Genomic DNA, 24,516 nt, shown 5'->3' on the forward strand with positions numbered 1-24,516 from the left:
AATAAAACAAAATAAATAAAATTAATTCATCTTAACATTTCAAAAAGCTTATGTGTATAGTTCTTCAGTATTTTAAATGATCCACAAGAAAGTAAATTTTATTTAGAAAAACATACAGTACTCTAGAACAGGGGTCCCCAAACTTTTTACACAGGGGCCAGTTCACTGTCCCTCAGACCGTTGGAGGGCCGGACTATAAAAAAAACTATGAGGCCCTGGCCGGTTGGCTCAGCGGTAGAGCATCGGCCTGGCGTACGGGGGACCCGGATTCGATTCCCGGCCAGGGCACACAGGAGAAGCGCCCATTTGCTTCTCCACCCCCACCCCCTCCTTCCTCTCTGTCTCTCTCTTCCCCTCCCGCAGCCAAGGCTCCATTGGAGCGAAGATGGCCCGGGCGCTGGGGATGGCTCCTTGGCCTCTGCCCCAGGCGCTAGAGTGGCTCTGGTCGCAACAGAGCGACGCCCCCTGGTGGGCAGAGCGTCGCCCCTGGTGGGCGTGCCGGGTGGATCCTGGTCAGGCGCATGCGGGAGTCTTGTCTGACTGTCTCTCCCCATTTCCAGCTGCAGAAAAATACAAAAACAAAACAAAACAAAACAAAAAACTATGAACAAATCCCTATGCACACTGCACATATCTTATTTTAAAATAAAAAAACAAAATGGGAACAAATACAATATTTAAAATAAAGAACAAGTAAATTTAAATCAACAAACTGACCAGTATTTCAATGGGAACTATGCTCCTCTCACTGACCACCAATGAAAGAGGTGCCCCTTCCAGAAGTGCGGTGGGGGCTGGATAAATGACCTCAGGGGGCCGCATGCGGCCCACGGGCCATAGTTTGGGGACCCCTGCTCTAGAAAATGTTTATGTGTTGGGTACCTTTTAAATATTTTTGGTAAGGCCTTGCAAAATGCTTCAAACACAAATGTCATCCATTGAATGCTTTTAAATAAAATTAGTTCACACTAATTTGTACTCTGAAACATGAATGGCCCAGATTATAAAGAGAAGATTTAGTGGTTAAAAAGGGATATGAAGTCTAGGCTCCTAGGTATAGAGGACCCCAATTCCTGAGGACTCTAGAGCTACATCTAGCACCTGCTATAGTCTAGTCCACACAACGGGGCCTCTGTGATATTCACACCATGTTTTCATTCTTCATCAAACTTCCTTCTCCCAATTTTCCTATTCCTATAACTACCACCATATCATCCAAGATGGGAGCTTCAAGGAAATGTTTGATTTTAGAGTGAAAGGAGTTAATTAGTCTACAATGAGCACCCCAAATAAGAGGTCTTCATCCACAACTAACCTACTACTTACTTAATTTCAGTCCTCATTTTTCCTCAGTTGGACTCTGTGTCTAGACTCTTTATCAGCAGTCCCCACCCCCCTAAACACTGTGGCCAGGCTAGTCTTCTGAAGCATACTTCTAAGTATGGCCATCACTTTCTCAAAACCTTCAATTGCTTCCCATTTCCTCAGCTGGGCAATTAAAGAGGTCAAGGAGTCCAGTTTTTGGCTTTTCTCTTGCTGAACCTTTCTGTGTAGTACAAAGAGAAAGGAGGAAATGGACTTTTATTCCCTAGTATGCCCATGTTTCTTCCCCTCTGTATGTTTTGACTTTCATTTTCTCTTTGCCCAGAGGTTCTTTTCTCCATTTTTACCAATCAACCTTACCCCCTATTCAGGATTTAGGGGCAGGGCCTCACACTATGGTCCCATCTTAGCCTGGGATGAGGCAAAGTTCAGGAGAATGTATTTAGCTATCCAGAACTCAGAGAAGTCGACTTCCATCATATCTCAGTCTGTACCTACTATGTACCTGGAGGCAGCACTGTTGAAGACCTTATGCATAGAAGCTGGGATTAGAACATGAAATGGGCCCATCTTCAGATACTGTATAAGAGGGCAGCTGTGTGATTTTCTTTATCATGATTCCCCTGAAAGCTTCTGTATCCAGATTATGTCAGTTTATGAAATTAATGGGAAAATGTTCCCTCTCTTTGGCTGGTTAATCCTCTGAAACAGTTTGCGTAAGACTGGCATTACTTTTCCTGGAATGACTGGTAGAAGTTCACCAGGAAAGCCCTCTAAACCTGGAATTTTCTTCATGAGAAAAATATTTATTATAGATTCAAAAGATAGGATAATTCAGATTTTCTATTTCTTCTTGTGTGCTTTTTATGCAGCAAAGATGTCTAATTCATCAAAAAATTTAAATTTATTGGCACAAAGATGTTTGCTTACATATTTAATTATGGAGTTCATTCACTTTCTGAAGTTTAAAGTGATTTTTCTCTTCTCATTTCTGATATTGATTAATTGTACTTTCTTGATGGGAATTAATTTTATTAGTTTTCAAAAACAATTTTGGATATGATTATTAGGTATGTGTTTGTAATTTCATAATACCTGACTTCCTTCTTTCTAATTTTTTTGAACTTAGTTTGATATTTCCTCCCTAACTTCTTGATATTGGCATTTAGATAATTGATTTAACCATTTTCCAATATTTGCATTTAAGCTCATGTAAATAAACACAATTTTATCTGTGCCCCACAGTTTTGATATGTAGTCTATGTAATTCAGTTAAAAACCCTTCAGGATTTGATTTACAGGTTATACAGAAACAATTTATAAACACAGGGATTTTGTAATTATCTGCTTCTTGGAGGAGCAGAAGAAATGGCAAAACTCTGTTCTAAAGTGGCTGTATAATGTTATAGTCCCACCAGTAAGGAGTCCAAGTTCCGGTTGCTCTGCTTCTTCATGAACACTTGATATAGATAGCGGTTCTTTTTCTTTGTTTGTTTTTTTTTTTTTTTACATTTTAGCAGTTCTAAAAAGTTCCAAGTGATATCTCACTGTGGTTTTAATTTGCATTTTCCTGCTTACTAGTTATGTTGAACATGTCTCATATGCTTATTTTCCATCCATCTATTTCAGGAGAAGCGCTGGTCAAATATTGTGCCTTTTCTTATAGGGCTGTTTGACTTCTTATTTTGAATTGTTAGAGTTCTTTTATGTTTGGATATAAGTCTTTTATCAGATATACATCTGCCAGTTTATGGCCTGTCTTTTCATCTTATTAACAGTATTGAAGGACAGAAGTTAATAATTTCAATGAAATTCAATTTATAATTTTTTCTTTGTTATTTGTGCTTTTTGTTTCTTTCCAAGAAGATGTGCCTAATTCAAGGTAACAGAGATTATCTTCTATGAGCTTTTTTCATAGCTATATAGATGTAGGTTTACATTTAGACCAGTCATCCATTTTAAGTTGATTTTTGCATATGATGTACATAAATATGGTCTTATTAAGAAAGATTTTTAACACCCTTATGAAACTAGTTAACTCTCAACACAGGTTTATGAGATCTGCTTTACTGAAAGAAGAAAACTTCATTAGTAAAATTATATTCAATATGCTGAGTATATAAATATCAAGATGATGAATTATGCATTTTATATTAATTTTATAAGAATATTGTTTTATATTAAAGAATATTAAGTGAAAACATCATGAATCCAATTTGGAATGTTGTAATTTATATTACATAATTAAGTATTAAACCTAAATTAAAATGCATCGAGCCAGTGTTCATTCAAGAATATGGGCTATGGTTAGAAACCCTGGGCTTGCCCAGCCAAGGCACATACAACAAATAACCAATGGCAATAAAGTGAAGCAACTACGAGTTGATATATCTCATCTTCCCCCACCCCCTGTAAAATCAATAAATAAAATCTTAAAAAAGAAAAGAATACTGGCTATTACTGAAAAAACATAATATATGCATCTGTATTATTTTATGATTTGTTAGAATTTAGTAAATTAAAAATAAAAACTTACCTTTTTTCTGCATATCCTGACAAAGTTTCTTTATTTCTAACTTATGTCCTTCCTCTTTCATTTTCATTTCACTCATAAGCTTGGTTATATTATTCTTATATTCCTAAAGATTAAAATATATATTCATTCTTTAATTTAAATGTATAGACTACTTCTGATTAATTAAAAAGGTGGAATTTTCAAATTTCATATTACTTCTTTATTGCTAATCATACCTAAAAGGGAAAGATATTGTTCATTGTCTGAATAATCAGCTTTGAGAAGGACCAATTTCTGGTCTAAGGAAATAGAGATCATCCAGAAACAATTTTTTTATATCTTTGCTTTCTGAATACTCAACACTAGTGTTTAACATATTATAGATGTTTAAAATATTTTATTTAACTGTATGAATAAATACCATGACATCATTAAAACATGTCCAATAAAGGCCAAAGCTATACTTCAGAGCCAATAGTAGGCACTGCCCAATAGCCAGCAAGCTCACCCTAAGGTAGAATTAATCCTTTTGAATGTGGGTTGAACTTCTGTTTCTGAAAATTACATAAACATCCCTAACTCCCAGAAGGGGATTAAGCATTACCCATTTAAAAAATTTGCTTTATGAGGTAGAGGCTAGAAAAGGATGGATTTGGAATTTGAGACATGCTCAGCAGGTACCTGAGATTAGCTCCATAGGCGGTTGAAGCACAGAGGTGACTTATTATGCTAACATGGAGAGGGGCGTGGAGAAGGTAATAGAAGAGAAAGTTCCCAAAGGTAAAATTTATGATTTTCCCAGTGGTGTGTTCCTATAAAAAGAAACCACTCACAGGTCTAATCTGTAGGCAGAAGAAAGGGAAAGCAGGAAGAATGGGGAAGTAGGAGAGCAAGAAAAGGACAATGAAGGCAAGCAGTCAAGAAGAGCCTCTAAACTCTATAAAAGGCAGGGAATTTGCTTTTAATCGTTGTATTCTCAACTCCTAGTGTATATCTCCTGAAATACATATGTTGAATAAATGAGAGTGCCAATAAAAGTTATTTAAGTCAGGAGTTGTTAACTTAGACCCAGTAAATGGGCTTTTAAAAAATCCATTAACTTTCCAAAATTGTATGCAAAGTTATACACATATACATGTGGATATGTACTGTTGAACATTTTTCTCAGAGACGGTTCACAGATTTTAATATTCAGTGATAATGAGTAGGTAAAAAAAAATTCCAGACCCCCTGGCTTGGATGGCTGTAATTAAACATAGAGGCACATCTGACCAGGTTATGTAAATTCAAGGGGATATAGTCCAGATTCTACTGTAATATCTACTTACCGTGCCAGGCAACTTGCAAGAATGGCAAAACCTATCCAACCATTGGCTTTGATTAAAGCTTTGCAGGTGAACTTGTGGTGAATTTCATGAATTGCCAGTCTTCATATGCATGTCTTAGATAGGCAACTACTGAGTAGCTTTTATAAACTATCCCTGACTCAACTGGATGCACTAAGCAGTTACTATGCTGAGAAACAAGAGACAAATCTATGTGTTTTTCATTCCCCATTGCCTTTGCCACCATTAAAGTGGAATGCTTCTGTTAATTTGTGAGACCCAGGATTTCCACTCCCACTCCATGGATGGAAGCTATCCTAATGTCTGGGCCTGGGCTCTATCACACTGGATTCTTCTCCCGCACTTCAGCCCGGGCCAGCTTTTCCTCTTTCTAAAGGGAACAAGTTATTTTTGATTGCCTTCTTTTCATTTGCCTTCTGGGAACCTTAAATGCCAAGGAATAGCCTCGGGTTTTATACTTGTTTTTATAAAATTAAAGATTGTCTGTCTACAGATTACAATACCTCTCCCAGTCCCATAAAATGGCTATTAAGTACCTCTTGAGTTTGTTTCTGGGTAGTGGTTTTCCATGTTTTGGATGTGCCTGGAGGTTTTGTACTAGAGAATTCTCCTTGGATTGAGGTCATCTTTACTTTGCTTTGGACAGCAGCTAATTAAGAAGTTCAGAATCTTGGGTTGTGGTGTTTTCTCATTAATTTCCACCCATATGAAAATCCATATAGTATTCTAGAGAAAGCAGTATTCTATGACTAAATATTTTAGAAAAGAGGCAAACATTTCCCCTCCTTCTCTCTGCCCCAATTACACTCTAACTTTATCCTCTATTGATGAGCTCTAACAGCCGGACATGACAGGATGGAAAGAATGAAGGAAAGGGAAAATAAATGGTGGGAGAGATTCCAGAGTATTTATATTTTCTTAAAATTAGTGATAAGACACTACATGTTCCAAGAGCATGGCCAGAGGCTATTTGTTACGTCTGAGTGACACCCAGAAGCCCTGGCGAGGCTCTAGAATTAGAATCTGTGTTTCTTCAGAGGTGCCTAAAGTGAGAAACCAGACTGAATTGAGAGATGATCCACATTTGATACAGACCCAGCTAGAATTTTGTAAATCTTAAATCACAGTTTGACATACTGGCTCTTGGGAGATAAGAATCATTAGCATAATACACTTCCCAAAAAGCAGAAGGGTAGGAACTGACATTTGCTGAGCACCTTTTATGTTCTAGTCACTGTGTTATATGTCCTGTAATTACTATCACTATGCTGTTCTTATGGGAAAAAAGAAAAAGTAACAGGGTATATTGGCCCCTGGGAGGGAATTAATTGGTGATTAAATCACTCCCTTTATTTACATGCTACAATAAAACTGTAACATATTACTCAAATCATAGAGATTAAAGACTCATTTACTTTATAGTGAAAAGTGCCAATAGAATATACTCTGGAGTAAAAACTTTATTAATATAATTTGAAAATATGTGGCAAAATAGTTGCATCATCTGTTTTTGGTAGAAAGAAAAAGTACAAGTGATATAGTAGTATATTACAGTCTCAAGAAGACTAGGGTCCTCAAAATTTCTATTTCTTTTTTTTAATTTTTTTTTAAAATTTTTTTATTTTTCTGAAGCTGGAAACAGGGAGAGACAGTCAAACAGACTCCCGCATGCGCCTGACCGGGATCCACCCGGCACGCCCACCAGGGGGCGACGCTCTGCCCACCAGAGGGCGATGCTCTGCCACTCCGGGGTGTTGCTCTGTTGCGACCAGAGCCACTCTAGCGCCTGGGGCAGAGGCCAAGGAGCCATCCCCAGCGTCCGGGCCATCTTTGCTCCAATGGAGCCTTGCTGCGGGAGGGGAAGAGAGAGACAGAGAGGAAGGAGAGGGGGAGGAGTGGAGAAGCAGATGGGCGCTTCTCCTGTGTGCCCTGGCTGGGAATCGAACCCAGGACTTCTGCACGCCAGGCCGACGCTCTACCACTGAGCCAACCGGCCAGGGCCAAAATTTCTATTTCTTTATAAATTTTTATCTATTAAACATTCTGGCACACACGTGCAAACACACATACATATTTACTCTATAAATTTTGGATGTCTTTATTAATGAAAACAACCACTTTTTTTCTAATTTGAGAAGACAAGCACTTTACAGGATTTTGATCCATATAAGATATATAAACTCACCTGCTCATGAGATTTTAACTTCTCTTTCATAAGATCAGCATTTCTTTTTAGGTGTTCATTTTCTCCTGTGTAAAAATCATCAAAGAGCATCTTAATATACAGCACTTTTCAACTAATATAGGAATATGTTTAACATTTTAAGCTTCCATACATGTGTGTATTCAACACTTGTAAACAGCTTCTATTAATACGTGTCTACTACACATGCACAGAGTGCATGAGACTGGAATATTGAAACAAAATATTATTATTCTCCAAAGAACTTACAGCCTAGTAGTAAGACAGTGGTGTAAGTAGTTATGATGTCATGGTAATTGCTCTGTAATGGCAGGGGGTCTGAAATTCCTGGGGGCCTGTGGAAGAAAAGCCTAGTTCAGCTTGAAGTGAGGCAAGGATATACAGAGGATGAACCACTTGAACTGAGACTTAAGTAAATGTTGGAGAAAGGCATTTCAGATGCAAAAAACTGTACAGATGACTTTGAGTTTGAGTGAGTGTAGCATGTTGGGAAAAATGATAAATTGTTGAAGTGTAACCTGTGAGGAAGATGTACTGAATAGTACGTATCCTGGGGCGATATCCTAATAGGAAGTAGACATATTCCATGTGAATGACTTTGAATTTTACTTTACAGAGACATCAAAGAATTTTGAACGGTGAAGTAAAATGATTAGTCATAGTTAAAAAGATTATCTGGCAGTATAGAGGATGAATGGGTGGGTTTTGACCCCAGAGGAGTAGATATCGGGAAGATAGATCAAATAAGGCGTAACAGACAAGGTTAGGTCAGTGCAGGTAGGAGGCAAAAGGAAGATGCAGATACTTATCTAGATGACAGAAATACCAGGAGCCCTAGTGACTGATCAGATAGCAGAGGCAAAAAAGAAAGGGGAACCTCTGCCTTTTGGGCCTCTGGTTTGGGTAACTGAAAAATTTTCAACGATTTGGGAGAAATTAAAAAGGGGGAGATTGTAAAGAGTGAACTAATGACTCTGAATCTTTACCATGCTGCATTTTAAATGGTCGTGATATCCAGGAGACGCTTCTGTTGGGCTGAGAAATGTTTAGGGCTGGCCAGAGGAAGAATATCTGACAAGGAGACTGAGGAAGGATCCAGGGGTTCAGCAGAGGGTGGTACTGAGGAAAGAGGCTAAAGGGGTTATTTATACTCAACGACAACAAATGCAGTAAGTAAGGAGATGAAAAGTTTGAGTGGAAACTTTGGGAGACACTCAACTGTTCTAAGCTGAAACTCAGTGCAGGTGAAGAAATGGAAGGATTGAGTGGAGGCAGCACTCCCTTGAGGGCTGACTGTAAAGGAGGGAGGGCAATTGATGAGAATAAAGCCAAAGTCAAGGGAACTTTGTTGTGTTATTTAAAAGATGAAAGAGATCCGAGTTGTTTAAATGCTGAGAAAAATGGTCAACAGAAAGAGGAAGATGAAGGACAGAGAAAAGAAGGAACAAGTGAAGATGTGACATCCCAGAAGAGAAAGTTAAGAGAGAGGAGTGTCTGAAAATTTAATGAATGTTCTGTGCATGTGAGATCCATGCATTTCACAATATGCTAATTGTGCTTTATTTTAAAAATCATTTCCAAAGATTCAATTGGGTTGTTAAAGCTAGTAATTACAAAACTTTATAGTTCAGGGCAAATGGGCTCAATATAAACGGTCAGTCATTGTGTGTTTTGTCTTTGGTGTTGAGGCTGAGTGGGCTGGCCACACATAGGGCAGGGTGGTTTTATGTCTGTGCATTATTGAATTGTTATATGGTAGGTTAGCAGTGATTTACCCTAAGGGATTTAATTCCACCCTTAAATATTCTACATTTAAATTTAAACTGGTCTTTAATCAGTTTAAACTCAGTGTAATACAAAATTAAAAGCTTCCCACCAGACCTTGTCTCATCAGTGCTTTTGGCAGTAAGTACTATGTTGAATTTCCTTTCACATCTAAGTTGCTACTACCTTAATGACACTTTGAGGAAATGAAAACAACTGCAGTGATTGCCATTACTAAACATCCAGATCGGTTTAAAATTTGAATTTCCTATTTTAAATGTGAAAGTTTTCATGACCCTTATCCCTGTCTACATCTGTGGCTTGAAGGATTCAATGGAAGTAGAGAAGGAATCTTAGGTTTCTAATTGTCCTTCCCTGTCTAGCTCTGGGGGTTGGAGCTCTAGGGAATGAGGAGAGAGTCTCTAGATAACTTCTAAGGTTCTAGCACTCTCCGACAGTTGTGGATGGCTTCTGTGGCTAATATTATTAAGACTCTGAATTCACCTCAACTTTTGGTAACATGTTTGCAGTTTTATTTAAAATGTGGAAATATGTTATTTAAAAGTCAAAAAGAAATCTTGAGGCTTATTTCAGTTTAAGTTTAATAAGAAAAGTCTCACTCAACATCCTATTACACCTCCCCAACAACCATAACATAACATAACATAACATAACATAACATAACATAACATAACATAACATAACATAACATAACATAACATAACATAACCAAACACTAGTCAAAGCAACAACAAATCAATAGAGGTTTCTGCCATTAACTGAACACTGCTTTAGGAGGGTTTGTCTTGCAGCATAGTAAAATGTTGAGAGGAGACCGTGGAAATGGGGGTCCATGTATGAAACCATTGCAGAAGCATGGCTAAGAGGTAACAGGTATGAGTTTTGGGGATAAAACTTGACCATGTTACGGAGGAAGAATTAACAGTTACCAGTACTATAAAGTTTGGAGTCCTGGTAATCAGGAGAATAAAGGTATTTGGGGCAGAAAGAGAAAAGCCAAAATTATATTAACAGGTGAAGATGATAAGTAACACAAATATCCATTAAATTTAAACTATAGCACTAAAGTGAAAGTAAAAATACAAAATCAGTTTTTAAAATATATTCTTTAGGAGTTTGATTTTTAAAAAAATTTATTAGGATGACATGGTTTGCCAAACCATATAGGTTTCAAGTGTACAACTCAATATAACACCATCTGCACACTGCATCCTGCACCCTCCACCCCAAAGAAAGTCTCCTTCCGTCCCCACTACACCCCCCGCCTTTCTCCTCCCCCCCTGCTTTTCCTCTGGCTATTGCCACCCTGTGGTCAGTATCTATATGCTATGCATATAAGTTTTTTGATTATTCCCTTCACCTTCTTGGACCCCTCTCCCCTCTGACAGCTGTCTATCTGTTCAATGTGTCCACACCTTTGTTTCTATTTTGTCCCTCAGTTGATTGTGTTCATTAGATTCCACATATAACTGAGATCATATGGTACTTCTTTCACTTAGCAATAAGTAAATAAATAAAATCAATTTGTTTTCAAAGGCAATAATCAAACAGATACAAAAATGTTATGTTTAAAAGGGTGATATTTTAAAATACAGAGCTTAATCTTGATCGTGGCTTCAGTTTTATGTAAATTTTATTGAAAATTTTGATGTTTCCTTGAGTGGAAAACCTTCAGCAGTTTGAAATATTTTCAATTGAAACACTTATCTATAAAAATATTCTACTCCCTTTAGAACAAAAGACATGTTTTCTGGCCCCTTCTCTCAGTTCTAACGGCATTTTCAAACCTTGGGGACACCACATTCACGGCCATGTAACCTCCAAATATTCAAAGTGAAATATATCTTGTTCGTAGAACGTGTGCATTAGGAAACTGGAGATTTTAGATGATTTTGATCATTATAATAAAAAATGAGCTTTATTTTCTTCTATCATTCAGCTTTGTATGGTTTTTAATTCTAAGGCAGTTTTTTTTTCATAATAATTAAGGACTGGGGCTGCTTAAAAAGAGATTGTGCTAAGGAAGTAACAAATAACCTCTTTTATCTATTGGAAATGCTGAAATCACTGAAAGATAAAGTAAAAGGTGTTTGATGTTTTCCTAGTTATTAAAGTCTACTGGCATGTTTCAGTGAGAGGCATCTGTAAAGGGATGCTAACCACCACTCCCCACGCCCTCACATCACTAAAGTTATCAGTATTCCGCCTCATTTGTATACCTTCCCAACTTTTCTCCCAGCTTACGCAAATATATCACATATTTCTACTGGCTTTATTTTTACCAATATAAAATTGTACTATAATATTACTTTGCAAAGAACTCATTTCTCAAAAATGGACATTCCTTCAAGTAAGTCATTTTTCTAGGCACACATTTTTATAAGTTTATATAAACAGGATCATAGCTTACACGCTGAGACACTTTAGGACAATCTTCTCTTCTCCCTTCTTTTCCTTTTGCGTCTTCTTCTCCCTCTCTTTTCCTCGCCTTTGTCCCTCCGCCTCCATGTCCCTGGTATAACTGTGTCTCCTGCGTTTTTCTCCATGCACTTAACACATATATGCATGCACACATACACATTCTTATATTTTGAGTCATATTTTTGCCCATTAAAATTATTTTATTTACCTCTACTGGTCCATTTGTAGAGTTCTTTGTATGTGGTAGATATTAAACTACATTGGTATTTGAAAACATTTTTTTTTTTAATAAATTTTTATTAATGTTAATGGGATGACATTAATAATTCAGGGTACATATATTCAAAGAAAAACATGTCTAGGTTATCTTGTCATTAAATTATGTTGCATACCCCTCGCCCAGAGTCAGATTGTCCTCCGTCACCCTCTATCTAGTTTTCTCTGTGCCCCTCCCCCTCCCCCTAAATCTCTCCCTCCCTCCCTCCTGCGTCCTCCCTCCCCCCACCCCTGGTAACCACCACACTCTTGTCCATGTCTCTTAGTCTCGTTTTTATGTTCCACCAATGTATGGAATCATGTAGTTCTTGTTTTTTTCTGATTTACTTATTTCACTCCGTATAATGTTATCAAGATCCCACCATTTTGCTGTAAATGTTCCGATGTCATCATTTCTTGTGGCTGAGTAGTATTCCATAGTGTATATGTGCCACATCTTCTTTATCCAATCCTCTATTGAAGGGCTTTTTGGTTGTTTCCATGTCTTGGCCACTGTGAACAATGCTGCTATGAACATGGGGCTACATGTGTCTTTACGTATCAATGATTCTGAGGTTTTGGGGTATATACCCAGTAGAGGGATTGCTGGGTCATAAGGTAGTTCTATTTTCAGTTTTTTGAGGAACCACCATACTTTCCTCCATAGTGGTTGTACTACTTTACATTCCCACCAACAGTGTATGAGGGTTCCTTTTTCTCCACATCCTCTCCAACATTTGTTATTACCCGACTTGTTGATAATAGCTAATCTAACAGGGGTGAGGTGGTATCTCATTTTAGTTTTGATTTGCATTTCTCTAATAACTAATGAAGCTGAGCATCTTTTCATATATCTGTTGGCCATTTGTATTTCTTCCTGGGAGAAGTGTCTGTTCATGTCCTCTTCCCATTTTTTTATTGGATTGTTTGTTTGTTTGTTGTTGAGTTTTATGAGTTCTTTGTAAATTTTGGATATTAGGCCCTTATCTGAGCTGTTGTTTGAAAATATCATTTCCCATTTAGTTGGCTGTCTGTTTATTTTGATATCAGTTTCTCTTGCTGAGCAAAAACTTTTAATTCTGATGTAGTCCCATTCATTTATCTTTGCCTTCACTTCTCTTGCCATTGGAGTCAAGTTCATAAAATGTTCTTTAAAACCCAGATCCATGAGTTTAGTACCTATGTCTTCTTCTATGTACTTTATTGTTTCAGATCTTATATTTAGGTCTTTGATCCATTTTGAATTAATTTTAGTACACGGGGACAGGCTGTAGTCGAGTTTCATTCTTTTGCATGTGGCTTTCCAGTTTTCCCAACACCATTTGTTGAAGAGGCTTTCTTTTCTCCATTTTGTGTTGTTGGCCCCTTTATCAAAGATTATTTGACCATATATATGTGGTTTTATTTCTGGGCTTTCTATTCTGTTCCATTGGTCTGAGTGTCTATTTTTCTGCCAATACCATGCAGTTTTGATTATTATGGCCCTATAATATAGTTTAAAGTCAGGTATTGTAATGCCCCCAGCTTCATTCTTTTTCCTTAGGATTGCTTTGGCTATTCAGGGTTTTTTATAGTTCCATATAAATCTGATGATTTTTTGTTCCATTTCTTTTAAAAATGTCATAGGAATTTTGATGGGAATTGCATTAAATTTATATATTACTTTGGGTAATATGGCCATTTTAATTATATTTATTCTTCCTATCCAAGAACAAGGAATATTTTTCCATCTCATTGTGTCTTTTTCTATTTCTCTTAGCAATGCCTTGTAGTTTTCTTTATATAGGTCCTTTACATTCTTTGTTATGTTTATTCCTAGGTATTTTATTTTTTTTTGTTGCAAACGTGAAGGGGATTATTTTTTTGAGTTCGTTTTCTAATATTTCATTGTTGGCATATAGAAAGGCTATGGACTTCTGTATGTTAATTTTGTATCCTGCGACCTTACTGTATTGGTTTATTGTTTGTAGTAATCTTTTTGTGGAGTCCTTTGGGTTTTCGATGTATAGGATCATATCATCAGCAAAAAGTGATACCTTTACTTCTTCTTTTCCGATATGGATGCCTTTTATTTCTTTGTCTTGTCTGATTGCTCTGGCCAGCACTTCTAGCACCACGTTAAATAAGAGTGGAGAGAGTGGACACCCCTGTCGTGTTCCTGATTTAAGGTGGAAAGTCCTCAGTTTTATGCCATTTAATATGATGTTGGCTGATGGTTTATCATATATGGCCTTTATTATGTTGAGATATTTTCCTTCTATACCCATTTTGTTGAGAGTCTTAAACATAAAATTGTGTTCTATTTTATCAAAAGCCTTTTCTGCATCTATTGATAAGATCATGTGGTTTTTGTTCTTTGTTTTGTTGATATGATGTATTACGTTAACTGTTTTACGTATGTTGAACCATCCTTGAGATTCTGGGATGAATCCCACTTGATCATGATGTATTATTTTTTTAATATGTTGTTGTATTCGATTTGCCAGTATTTTGTTAAGTATTTTAGCATCTGTATTCATTAGAGATATTGGTCTGTAGTTTTCTTTTTTTGTGCCATCCTTGCCAGGTTTTGGTATGAGAGTTATGTTGGCCTCATAAAATGTGTTTGGAAGTATTGCTTCTTCTTCAATTTTTTGGAAGACTTTGAGTAGAATAGGAACCAAGTCTTCTTTGAATGTTTGATAGAATTCACTAGTATAACCATCTGGACCTGGACTTTTATTTTTGGGGAGGTTTTTAATAGTTTTTTCTATTTCCTCCCTGCTGATTGGTCTGTTTAGGCTTTCTGCTTCTTCATGACTCAGTTTAGGAAGGTTGTATTGTTCTAGGAATTTATCCATTTCTTCTAGATTGTTGTATTTGGAGGCATATAGTTTTTCATAGTATTCTACAATAATTCTTTGTATATCTATGATGTCTGTGGTGATCTCTCCTCTTTCATTTTGGATTTTATTTATTTGAGTCCTGTGTCTTTTTTCCTTGGTGAGTCTTGCCAAGGGTTTGTCGATTTTGTTGATCTTTTCAAAGAACCAGCTCCTTGTTTTATTGATTTTTTCTATAGTTTTTCTGTTCTCTATTTCGCTTATTTCGGCTCTGATTTTTATTATCTCCTTTCTTCGGCTGGTTTTGGGTTGTCTTTGTTCTTCTTTTTCTAGTTCCTTAAGGTGTGAAGTTAAATGGTTTACTTCGGCTCTCTCTTGTTTGTTCATATAGGCCTGAAGTGATATGAACTTTCCTCTTATTACTGCTTTTGCTGCATCCCAGAGATTCTGATATGTCGTATTTTCATTTTCATTTGTTTGTATATATCTTTTGATCTCTGCGCTTATTTCTTCTTTGACCCATTCATTTTTTAAAAGTATGTTGTTTAATTTCCACAATTTTGTGGGTTTTCCCCCCTCTTTTTTACAGTTGAATTCTAGTTTCAAGGCTTTATGATCAGAGAATATGCTTGGCACAATTTCAATTTTTTTAAATTTGCTGATATTGTCTTTGTGGCCTAACATATGGTCAATTCTTGAGAATGTTCCATGTACACTAGAGAAAAATGTATACTCTGTCGCTTTGGGATGAAGTGTCCTGTAGATGTCTATCATATCCAGTTGTTCTAGTATTTCATTTAAGGCCACTATATCTTTATTGATTCTCTGTTTGGATGACCGATCTAGAGCTGTCAGCGGTGTATTGAGGTCTCCAAGTATGATTGTATTTTTGTCAGTTTTTGTTTTAAGGTCAATAAGTAGCTGTCTTATATATTTTGGTGCTCCTTGGTTTGGTGCATATATATTAAGGATTGTTATGTCTTCTTGATTCAGTGTCCCCTTAATCATTATGAAATGACCGTTTTTGTCTCTGAGTACTTTTTCTGTCTTGTAGTCAGCATTATTAGATATGAGTATTGCTACACCTGCTTTTTTTTGGGTGTTGTTTGCTTGGAGTATTGTTTTCCAGCCTTTCACTTTGAATTTGTTTTTATCCTTGTTGCTTAGATGAGTTTCTTGTAGGCAGCATATAGTTGGATTTTCTTTTTTAATCCATTCTGCTACTCTGTGTCTTTTTATTGGTAAGTTTAATCCATTTACATTTAGTGTAATTATTGACAGTTGTGGGTTCCCTATTGCCATTTTATAAATTGCTTTCTGTTAGTTTTGTATCTTGTTTGATTCTTCTCTTTTGTTTTTCTATCATTTGTTTTTGTTTGTTTGTATTCCATACTTCTTTCCTCTGTTGCTACCTTTTTTAAGTCAAGTGTTTTTGTGGTGGTTTTTTCAAGGGTGGTTACCATTAAGTAATGAAAAGGGTACCTACCATATTCATTGTAGTACCCTTTCTTATGAGTATTTCTGCGCTTCATCGTCCTTTGCTACTGTTAATCTTCATCCTTTCTCCCCCCTTTTTTTTCTTTTGTTGTCACAGTTTAAGTTTGGTTTTATTGTTTTCTTCGTGGAGCTGTTACTTGTGGTTATGTTTTCTTTTGTTCTTTGAATCTGGTTGGAAAACCCCCTTTAGTATTTCCTGGAGTGGGGGCTTTCTGATGATAAATTCTCTCATCTTTTCTGTATTTGTGAATATTTTTATATCTCCTTCGTACTTGAAGGGTAGCTTTGATGGGTATAGTATTCTTGGCTGAAAGTTCCTCTCTTTCAGGGCTTTAAATATTGGGGTCCACTCTTCTAGCTTGTAGAGTTTCTGCTGAGAAATCTGATGATAATCTAATAGGCCTTCCTTTATATGTTGTATTCTTCTTTTCCCTGGCTGCCTTGAGAATTTTTTCTTTGTCATTGGTTTGTGTCATCTTCATTATGATGTGCCTTCGAGTGGGTTTGTTGTGGTTAAGAAAACTCGGTGTTCTGTTTGCTTCTTGAATTTGAGGCTTTAATTCTTTCCACAGGCTTGGGAAGTTCTCATCTATTATTTGTTTGAGTATATTCTCCATTCCATTTTCTTTCTCTTCTCCCTCTGATATACCTATTATTCTTATGTTATTCTTTCTGATGGAGTCAGACAATTCCTGTAGGGCTTTCTCGTTTTTTATTATTTTTGAGTCTCTTTCTTCTTCTCTCTGTTGTGCCTCAAGTTGCTTGTCTTCTATTTCACTGATCCTGTCTTCTATCTGGGCTGTTCTATTAGCTAAGCTTGCTACCTCGTTTTTCATCTCTTGAATTGAGTTTTTCATTTCTGTTTGATTTGTTTTTATAGTTTCAATTTCCTTGGTAATATATTCTTTGTGATCATTGAGTTGTTTTCTGATTTCCCTAAATTGCCTTTCTGTGTTTTCTTGTATATCTCTGAGTATTTTTAAGATTTCTATTTTAAATTCTCTGTCATTTGGCTCCAAAGCTTCCAATATGTTAAATCTTTTCTCCATAGATTTTTCCACATCAATTTGCGTTACCTCTCTGTCTTTTGTATCCATAATGTTCGATTTCCTTTTTCTTATTGGCATCTGAAGGTGGTCTTGATGATAGTGTTAATTAGAATTAATAAAAAATAAAAAGGAAAAGAAAAAAAAAAGAAAAAAAAAAGAAAAAAAAAAGGAAAACACTCCACAAAAAAAAAGTAATAATTTATTATTTCCCCCTTTTTTCTCTCTTCTCTTCCCCTCCTCTCACCTCCTTAGGGAAATATCGTGATGACCTGTGAATTATACTATGCCAAATGGAACAAAAACTGCCTATAATGGAGGGCCTGATTTGGGGTGAAGAGTTCAAGGGGCAAAAGAGGGATTAGGGACCCACTAAATACAAAAAAAAAAAAAAAAAAAAAAAGGGAGAAAATCTTAGACAAGCATAAAATGATTTGCCTGTAAGTGATGGTCGACCAAGAGATATAATGATAGGGATGAGAGGGAAACAGAAAAAAGGAGAGAAAAACTATAATTAAAGAAGAAAAAAACAAAAATAAAAACAATAAGCAAAAATCTGTTGTATTAAGTGGAGTGAAGACTAAATACAATGGAGACTTTGGGTTGGGAGGAATGCCAGTGAGCCAAAAAGCAATGCAAAAAGTGCCCAAAATGCCACAAAAACAAACAAATAAAGAAAAACCAAGAACAAAAGCAGAAGAAGAAAAAAAAGAACAACAACACCAAAAAAACCCCCACAAAAACTTGAGTCCCAAATTAAACAATCTGTTCGCGATTGAGGCCTAAATGGGAGGAAAAGCACAAGGAGAAAAGAAGAAATGAATAGAAAGGAAAAAATAAGAGTAAGAGAGAAACGAAGGAAGAAAAAAAGGAAAGGAAAAAAAAACAAAAGGGGAGAGAGTGAGAGTCAAGGGCCCCGGAGTGCAACCCCAAAGTAGAGCTAGGTTGAAGAAAAGCAACAAAATGTAACACTCATGGGCAGTGTAGTTCAAGAAAAGGGTAGCATAAGATGGGCAGAGAGCAAAAGGACCGAGGTGGAAGAAATAAAAACAACAACAAAGGCAACAAAATAGAAGAAAGAAACAACAACAACAAAGAATTAGTGGAACAAGTTATAAAGTCTGTGGATTTTTCTTGATTTTGAGAGGTTAACTTCTTCCTTTTTTCTTTTCTCTCCCTCTTTCTGGTCGGTGACTCTATACCCCAGGTTCTGCCCCTATGTCACTCTTAGGTAGGAATTTGCAGTTGATGGGATTCTATGGCAATGTCATATAATTGGCTTTAGTCTCGCTGGTAGTCAAGGCTTGTTGGCGTTTGCAGAGTCCAACAATGAGAGAGTTTGCTTTCCTGGAGTCTCTTTCCTAGTCTCCCCTTCCTGAATTAGCAGCCTGATGATCCAGCTATGAGGCTGCCACTGCTTCTGTCTGGGGAGTAAGAGGCTCAAAGAGCTGGGAAATCCCCACTCTATCCTCACTCAGCGCAAGGCTCTGGGTAAGGCTGTGGCAGTCAGAGCCTCTAGCGTAATCAGGTGGGGCTGGGAGTCAATTGTTGTCAAGGTGACTGTTCAGCGCCTATCATTCAGTTGGACCACTCAACCCAGGCTTTCCACACTTGGTAGCCTGTTTTGGCTGGGAAGAAGAAGCACTAGTCGCTGTTTGCTTTATGGATCTTAATATCTGCCAAGTCCCTCTTGTTAGGAATATCCCTGAATATGGAGGCTCTGTCAATCAGAAGTTGCCCCCGCCCCTTTAGCGAAAGGCACTGAAAAATATCACGCCTCTTGTCTTGGATCGCTGAACTGGGAGAGATCTTATCAATTAGAGCCCCGTGGGTGCGTAGATTTCGTGGGTTAAGCTAATTTCAGTGATTGGATCCGCAGCTGTGCTCCAAAAAGAATTTCAGGCTGCCTGCGCCGCCCCTCCCCCAACGCTTGATTGTTAGCTTGAATGGCTGGGTGAGGTGCCCCGCCCCCGGAGAGAATCTCCTGACTAGGAAGGACAGCCTTGGCGCCCGCGCGGCACGGGGCGTGCGCACGGTTTCTCAGCACGCCAGTGGACGGGGACCGCGGCACGGGGCGCGCGCGCGGTTTCTCAGCACGCCAGTGGACGGGGACCGCGGCGCAGGGCGAGTGCGCGGTTTCTCCGCATTCCAGTGGCCGGGGACCGCGGCACTGGGGTGCGCGCGGTTTCTCAGCATGCCAGTGGACGGGGCCTCTCTGGATTGCGGCACCGGGCGTGCGGTTTCTCGTCACGCCAGTGGTCGGACCGCGGCACGGAGGGCCGCGCGCGCGGCTTCTCAGGGTATGCTGGGATGGCCGCCAGTGCCCAGGCTGCCGTCCCCGAGTGTGGGCGGGCAGCTGCATGTTTGGGTTGACTCACCACAGGTGTACTCCCTCCTGGGCAACAGTCCCTCTGCTTTCAGCATGTGTGTGGAAGTCCGGAATGCTCCGAGGATAAATTTTTCTGTTTCTAGTTGATAAATTTGTTGAGATTTTGGGGAGATCTGTCGGACGCGCTGCTCACGGCGCCATTTCCGTGACGTCACCTGGATGCAGACCTTTGACCTCCATGTTTTCAAATAAATTATTTGTTTTTTGACTTTTGCGTGACAAAATAATATGCCAAGTTCTTTTTCATTGTTGTTATTGTTGGCGTTCTTGTTGCATAAGAAGTCTATTCATGACCTGACCTTTGGTGGCACAGTGGATAAAGGAGATCTTTCAACTCCCATATGTCTCCCTCCCTTTTGTCTCTGTCTCTCTCTCTCTCCTCTAAAAAAAATAAATTCCTAAAAAAATTAAAAAAGAAGTCTATTTATCTGTTTTTTTCTTCATATAGCATCAGAGGCTCCCAGATTGGTTAAAAAGATATCCCACAGCACTAGGTTGTACATGTTGCACCCTAGATTTTCTTTTAAGTTTTTAATCTTTTTTTTTTTTTTTTTTTTTTTTTTTTTTCTGAAGCTGGAAACCGGGAGAGACAGTCAGACAGACTCCCGCATGCGCCCGACCGGGATCCACCCGGCACGCCCACCAGGGGCGAAGCTCTGCCCACCAGGGGGCGATGCTCTGCCCCTCCGGGGCATTGCTCTGCCGCGACCAGAGCCACTCTAGCGCCTGGGGCAGAGGCCAAGGAGCCATCCCCAGCGCCCAGGCCATCTTTGCTCCAATGGAGCCCCCCGCACGCTAGGCCGACACTCTACCGCTGAGCCAACCGGCCAGGGCCAAGTTTTTAATCTTTTTTACACTAAAGTCTCTTATCCATCTGGAATTTATTTTTGATGTGGTAGGAAAGAGTCCAACTTCTTTTCTCCAGATGGAAAGCTAGTGGTGCCAGTACTATAAGTTAAAATGCCATCCTTTCCCCAATGAATGGAAACATTCCTTGTACCATCTATTTCATGAACAAATATTGGGGACTTTTCTAGAATCTAGTTCTCTGTTCTCTCCATATGTTTTTTAATTCCTAGGCTATACCATACGAATTTTATTCTAACAGCTTCAGAGCGTGTTGTTATCTGGCAATGGAAGTTCCCCTTCCTCAGTCTTCTTATTTTTTTTTATAGTTTTCTTATTTATTCTTATTTTTCTTGTTTGCTTCTTTTCTCAAAAAAACTTTAAGATTATTTTATATAATCTCTCTGCCACCCAAAATTTAGAATTCTAATTAAAATGTATTAAATGTGTTTATTAACCTCAGAAAAACAGGTATTAAAAAAATGATGTCTTCCCTCTACTGTAAAAATTGATCAACCCATATAAATGTTATACTACTTGCATATTATGTGGCTTTGGCAGATCTGTAAGTTGGCTAAACAGAACCACATGACTTATCTGTAAACTAAAGCCATCTATGAGAAAATAGATAACCTTTTTAATATTTCATATTATACTTTGGCTGGCTTTGGCTCTATATTAACTTTCATCTCTAGTATAATGAACATATGATTATTGTTAGCACTGTTTCTTCCCCATCATCCTACCAAACTCTACATTAGAATTTCAAACACATATCTTTACTTCTTAAAGTGTAAGGTTTTTGTTATACTGGCTAGAATAGTTATAAATTCCACAGCATTCTGTATCCCTGTAGAATCTACCTGATCCCAATATTTGACAAGTGATCTTCCTTTGACCAAGACAACATCCACATTAATCTCTTGGATTTTATTAACCTTGCAATATATTTTTCTAAAATTGGTTATTCTCTTTTGGTATCAACCTTGGAGGAAAATCCTTAAGTATGCATTGTTTTTAGATTCATTATATACTTACAGTGAGTTGGCTTTCTTTGGTATTATTAATGATTGAATTGCTTAACTTTGTAAAAAGTAATCTAAATATTTTTACATCAAAAGTTGCCTGAATAAGGGTTGTGTCAATTTAAATTGAGATCACCCACAAGTAACATTTACTCAAATTCTTTAAAAGTTTTTATTTTGTAATAAACTGAATATTTTTATTTTGTGTTTAAAAAATCAGATATTGCTAATTTTATAACTGACCATTGTTTTTTGGTCTTAATTTGTTTTGCCTTATTTTCTAGAAAGCTTAGAGTTAAATTTTGTGCAATATTGAAGCAACTCTACCCCTTAGGTTAGGCTTCTCATCAAAGCACCTATTCAAATCTCTTTCTACTCATTTATAGGCAGTGCTAGCTTTATGGGTATACAATCTGTGTGGATGCACAGGGCCCTGTGCTTTCAGAGGGCACCATGTTTGGTTTAACACTTTGCCATTTAATCTCTTGAAATTCTTAATGATATTGTCTTTGAAATTATGTTTGTAAGTTACAGTGGGGCAATGGAGCAAGCACATGAGCCTAGAATATATGAACAATATTCATTGTTTTCTACAATCTTCTCCCTCATCCCACTGCTCCTCACCACCACATTCACACAGCAATGCCCTGTGAACATGCTGGTGGACTCATGGTGCTTGGGAGCTCAGCAAGACTCAAAGATACAAGTACAAGTACAAGGTAAGCATGTTCCATCTACAACTGAGTAAGGGCACTGACAGATCTGAGAGGCTACACTTTCCCTTTGAACTAGAACTTTCTTCAAATGCAAAAAGCAATGACATTCTTAAAAACATGAATGACCAAGCAGCTCTATCATACCCTTTTTTTATCTTCTGCACTGCCCTCTACTAGCCAACCAGTTGCACTGAAAATGATGACATAATGGGAAAGAAAGAGGGAAATTTACGGTCCCTTTCCCTTTCAGTCCCTATTTACTGACTAGCGAGCTAAAGGCAGAGTGAATGGGTACATACCAAGAAGTTAAACAAATAAAAACTAGTTAAGGTAGTTTTATGCAACATTTGCACTTTTCTGGTAAGAATGATACAGATATGCATGTGCAAGCAATAAAGTATTAATTGTGTACTTTGGTGATTCCACATATGAGTTAAATGCTCTTCTGCTTGTATTTAAAATTGGTTCATACAATAGGAAGATGAGTGGTACAATTCATGCTCTTAATTAAAAGTTTTATTTATTTTACTTAGAACAACATTAAATAATAAATAAAACCCCTGAGAAGTAGAGAGAGACCACAGAAGAAAGAAAACGCTTTATATTTTAAAACTAATGTTACTTTTTCCCTACTTTTTGAACGTGGGCCCACACTTTGATTTTGTCTTTGCCCTGAAATCATGGGTCTGGTCTTGTTCACGGGTTTTGTTTCTGAATTTCCTTTTCTTTCATGTGTAATTATGTCATTTTGTTGTTTAAATGCTTACAATAATTTCCCTTCCTTAAAGGACATTGTTCTTTCCTATCAACCAGCACCATTTCCTTCTTCCCTTGGAATGGAATCTTGATTTTATGTAGAGAATTGCATCCGTTTTGTAAAGACTTGAAGGAAAAATAAGCAAAAGTGCCTCCTTTAAGCTTAGTGAGCTTAGCTCATTAGTTCACTTATAACCACAAATCTTATGGAACAAAAATTTAAGAAAGTTAAAGTGCATCTTCTCATTGTCAGGACTCAGATTAGACTCACTACAAGGACCTGAGACCTGAGTCCAGGAAACGCTGTTGTTTTTCTGCTACTCTAACCAAGTTCTTTAAGTTTCTTAGCAATTTTTATTTTTTTATTTTTATAATAATTTTATTTTTTTAATGGGGTGACATCAATAAATCAGGATACATATATTCAAAGATAACAAGTCCAGGTTATCTTGTCGTTCAATTATGTTGCATACCCATCACCCAAAGTCAGATTGTCCTCTGTCACCTTCTATCTAGTTTTCTTTGTGCCCCTCACCCTCCCCCCTTCCCTCTCCCATTACCCCCTCCCCCCTGTAACCACCACACTCTTATCAATGTCTCTTAGTTTCACTTTTATGTCCCACCTATGTATGGAATAATGCAGTTCCTGGTTTTTTCTGATTTACTTATTTCGCTTCGTATCATGTTATCAAGATCCCACCATTTTGCTGTAAATGTTCCGATGTCATCATTTCTTGTGGCTGAGTAGTATTCCATAGTGTATATGTGCCACATCTTCTTTATCCAGTCATCTATTGACGGGCTTTTTGGTTGTTTCCACGTCCTGGCCACTGTGAACAATACTGCAATAAACATGGGGCTGCATGTGTCTTTATGTATCAATGTTTCTGAGTTTTGGGGGTATATACCCAGTAGAGGGATTGCTGGGTCATAAGGTAGTTCTATTTTCAGTTTTTTGAGGAACCACCATACTTTCTTCCATAATGGTTGTACTACTTTACATTCCCACCAACAGTGTATGAGGGTTCCTTTTTCTCCACAGCCTCTCCAACATTTGCTATTACCTGTCTTGCTAATAATAGCTAATCGAACAGGTGTGAGGTGGTATCTCATTGCAGTTTTGATTTGCATTTCTCTAATAGCTAAAGAAGATGAGCATCTTTTCATATATCTGTTGGCCATTTGTATTTCTTCCTGGGAGAAGTGTCTGTTCATATCCTCTTCCCATTTTTTTTATTGGATTGTTTGTTTGTTTGTTGTTGAGTTTTATGAGTTCTTTGTATATTTTGGATATTAGGCCCTTATCTGAGCTGTTGTTTGAAAATATCATTTCCCATTTAGTTGGCTTTCTGTTTATTTTGTTATCAGTTTCTCTTGCTGAGCAAAAACTTCTTAGTCTGATGTAGTCCCATTCATTAATTTTTGCCTTCACTTCTCTTGCCTGTGGAGTCAAATTCATAAAATGCTCTTTAAAACCCAGGTCCATGAGTTGAGTACCTATGTATTCTTCTATGTACTTAATTGTTTCAGGTCTTATGTTTAGATCTTTGATCCATTTTGAGTTAATTTTT

General features: G+C 37.5%; 1 protein-coding gene across 3 annotated transcripts in view; it reads right to left on the reverse strand.

Annotated features, from left to right (window-relative positions):
* Nucleotides 1-24,516, reverse strand: part of CCDC152 (coiled-coil domain containing 152) — a 46,017-nt gene that overhangs the window by 3,796 nt on the left and 17,705 nt on the right. For all 3 annotated transcript variants that reach the window (XM_066378309.1, XM_066378300.1, XM_066378289.1), the window contains exons 5-6: nucleotides 7,370-7,434; nucleotides 3,860-3,962 (exon numbers count right to left, since the gene is read on the reverse strand). In XM_066378309.1, the coding sequence (XP_066234406.1) occupies nucleotides 3,860-3,962; nucleotides 7,370-7,434 (168 nt within the window). The remainder of the gene's footprint in view (nucleotides 1-3,859; nucleotides 3,963-7,369; nucleotides 7,435-24,516) is intronic.

This window comes from Saccopteryx leptura, chromosome 1 (genome assembly GCF_036850995.1).
Source record: "Saccopteryx leptura isolate mSacLep1 chromosome 1, mSacLep1_pri_phased_curated, whole genome shotgun sequence".
Taxonomy (NCBI): domain Eukaryota; kingdom Metazoa; phylum Chordata; class Mammalia; order Chiroptera; family Emballonuridae; genus Saccopteryx; species Saccopteryx leptura.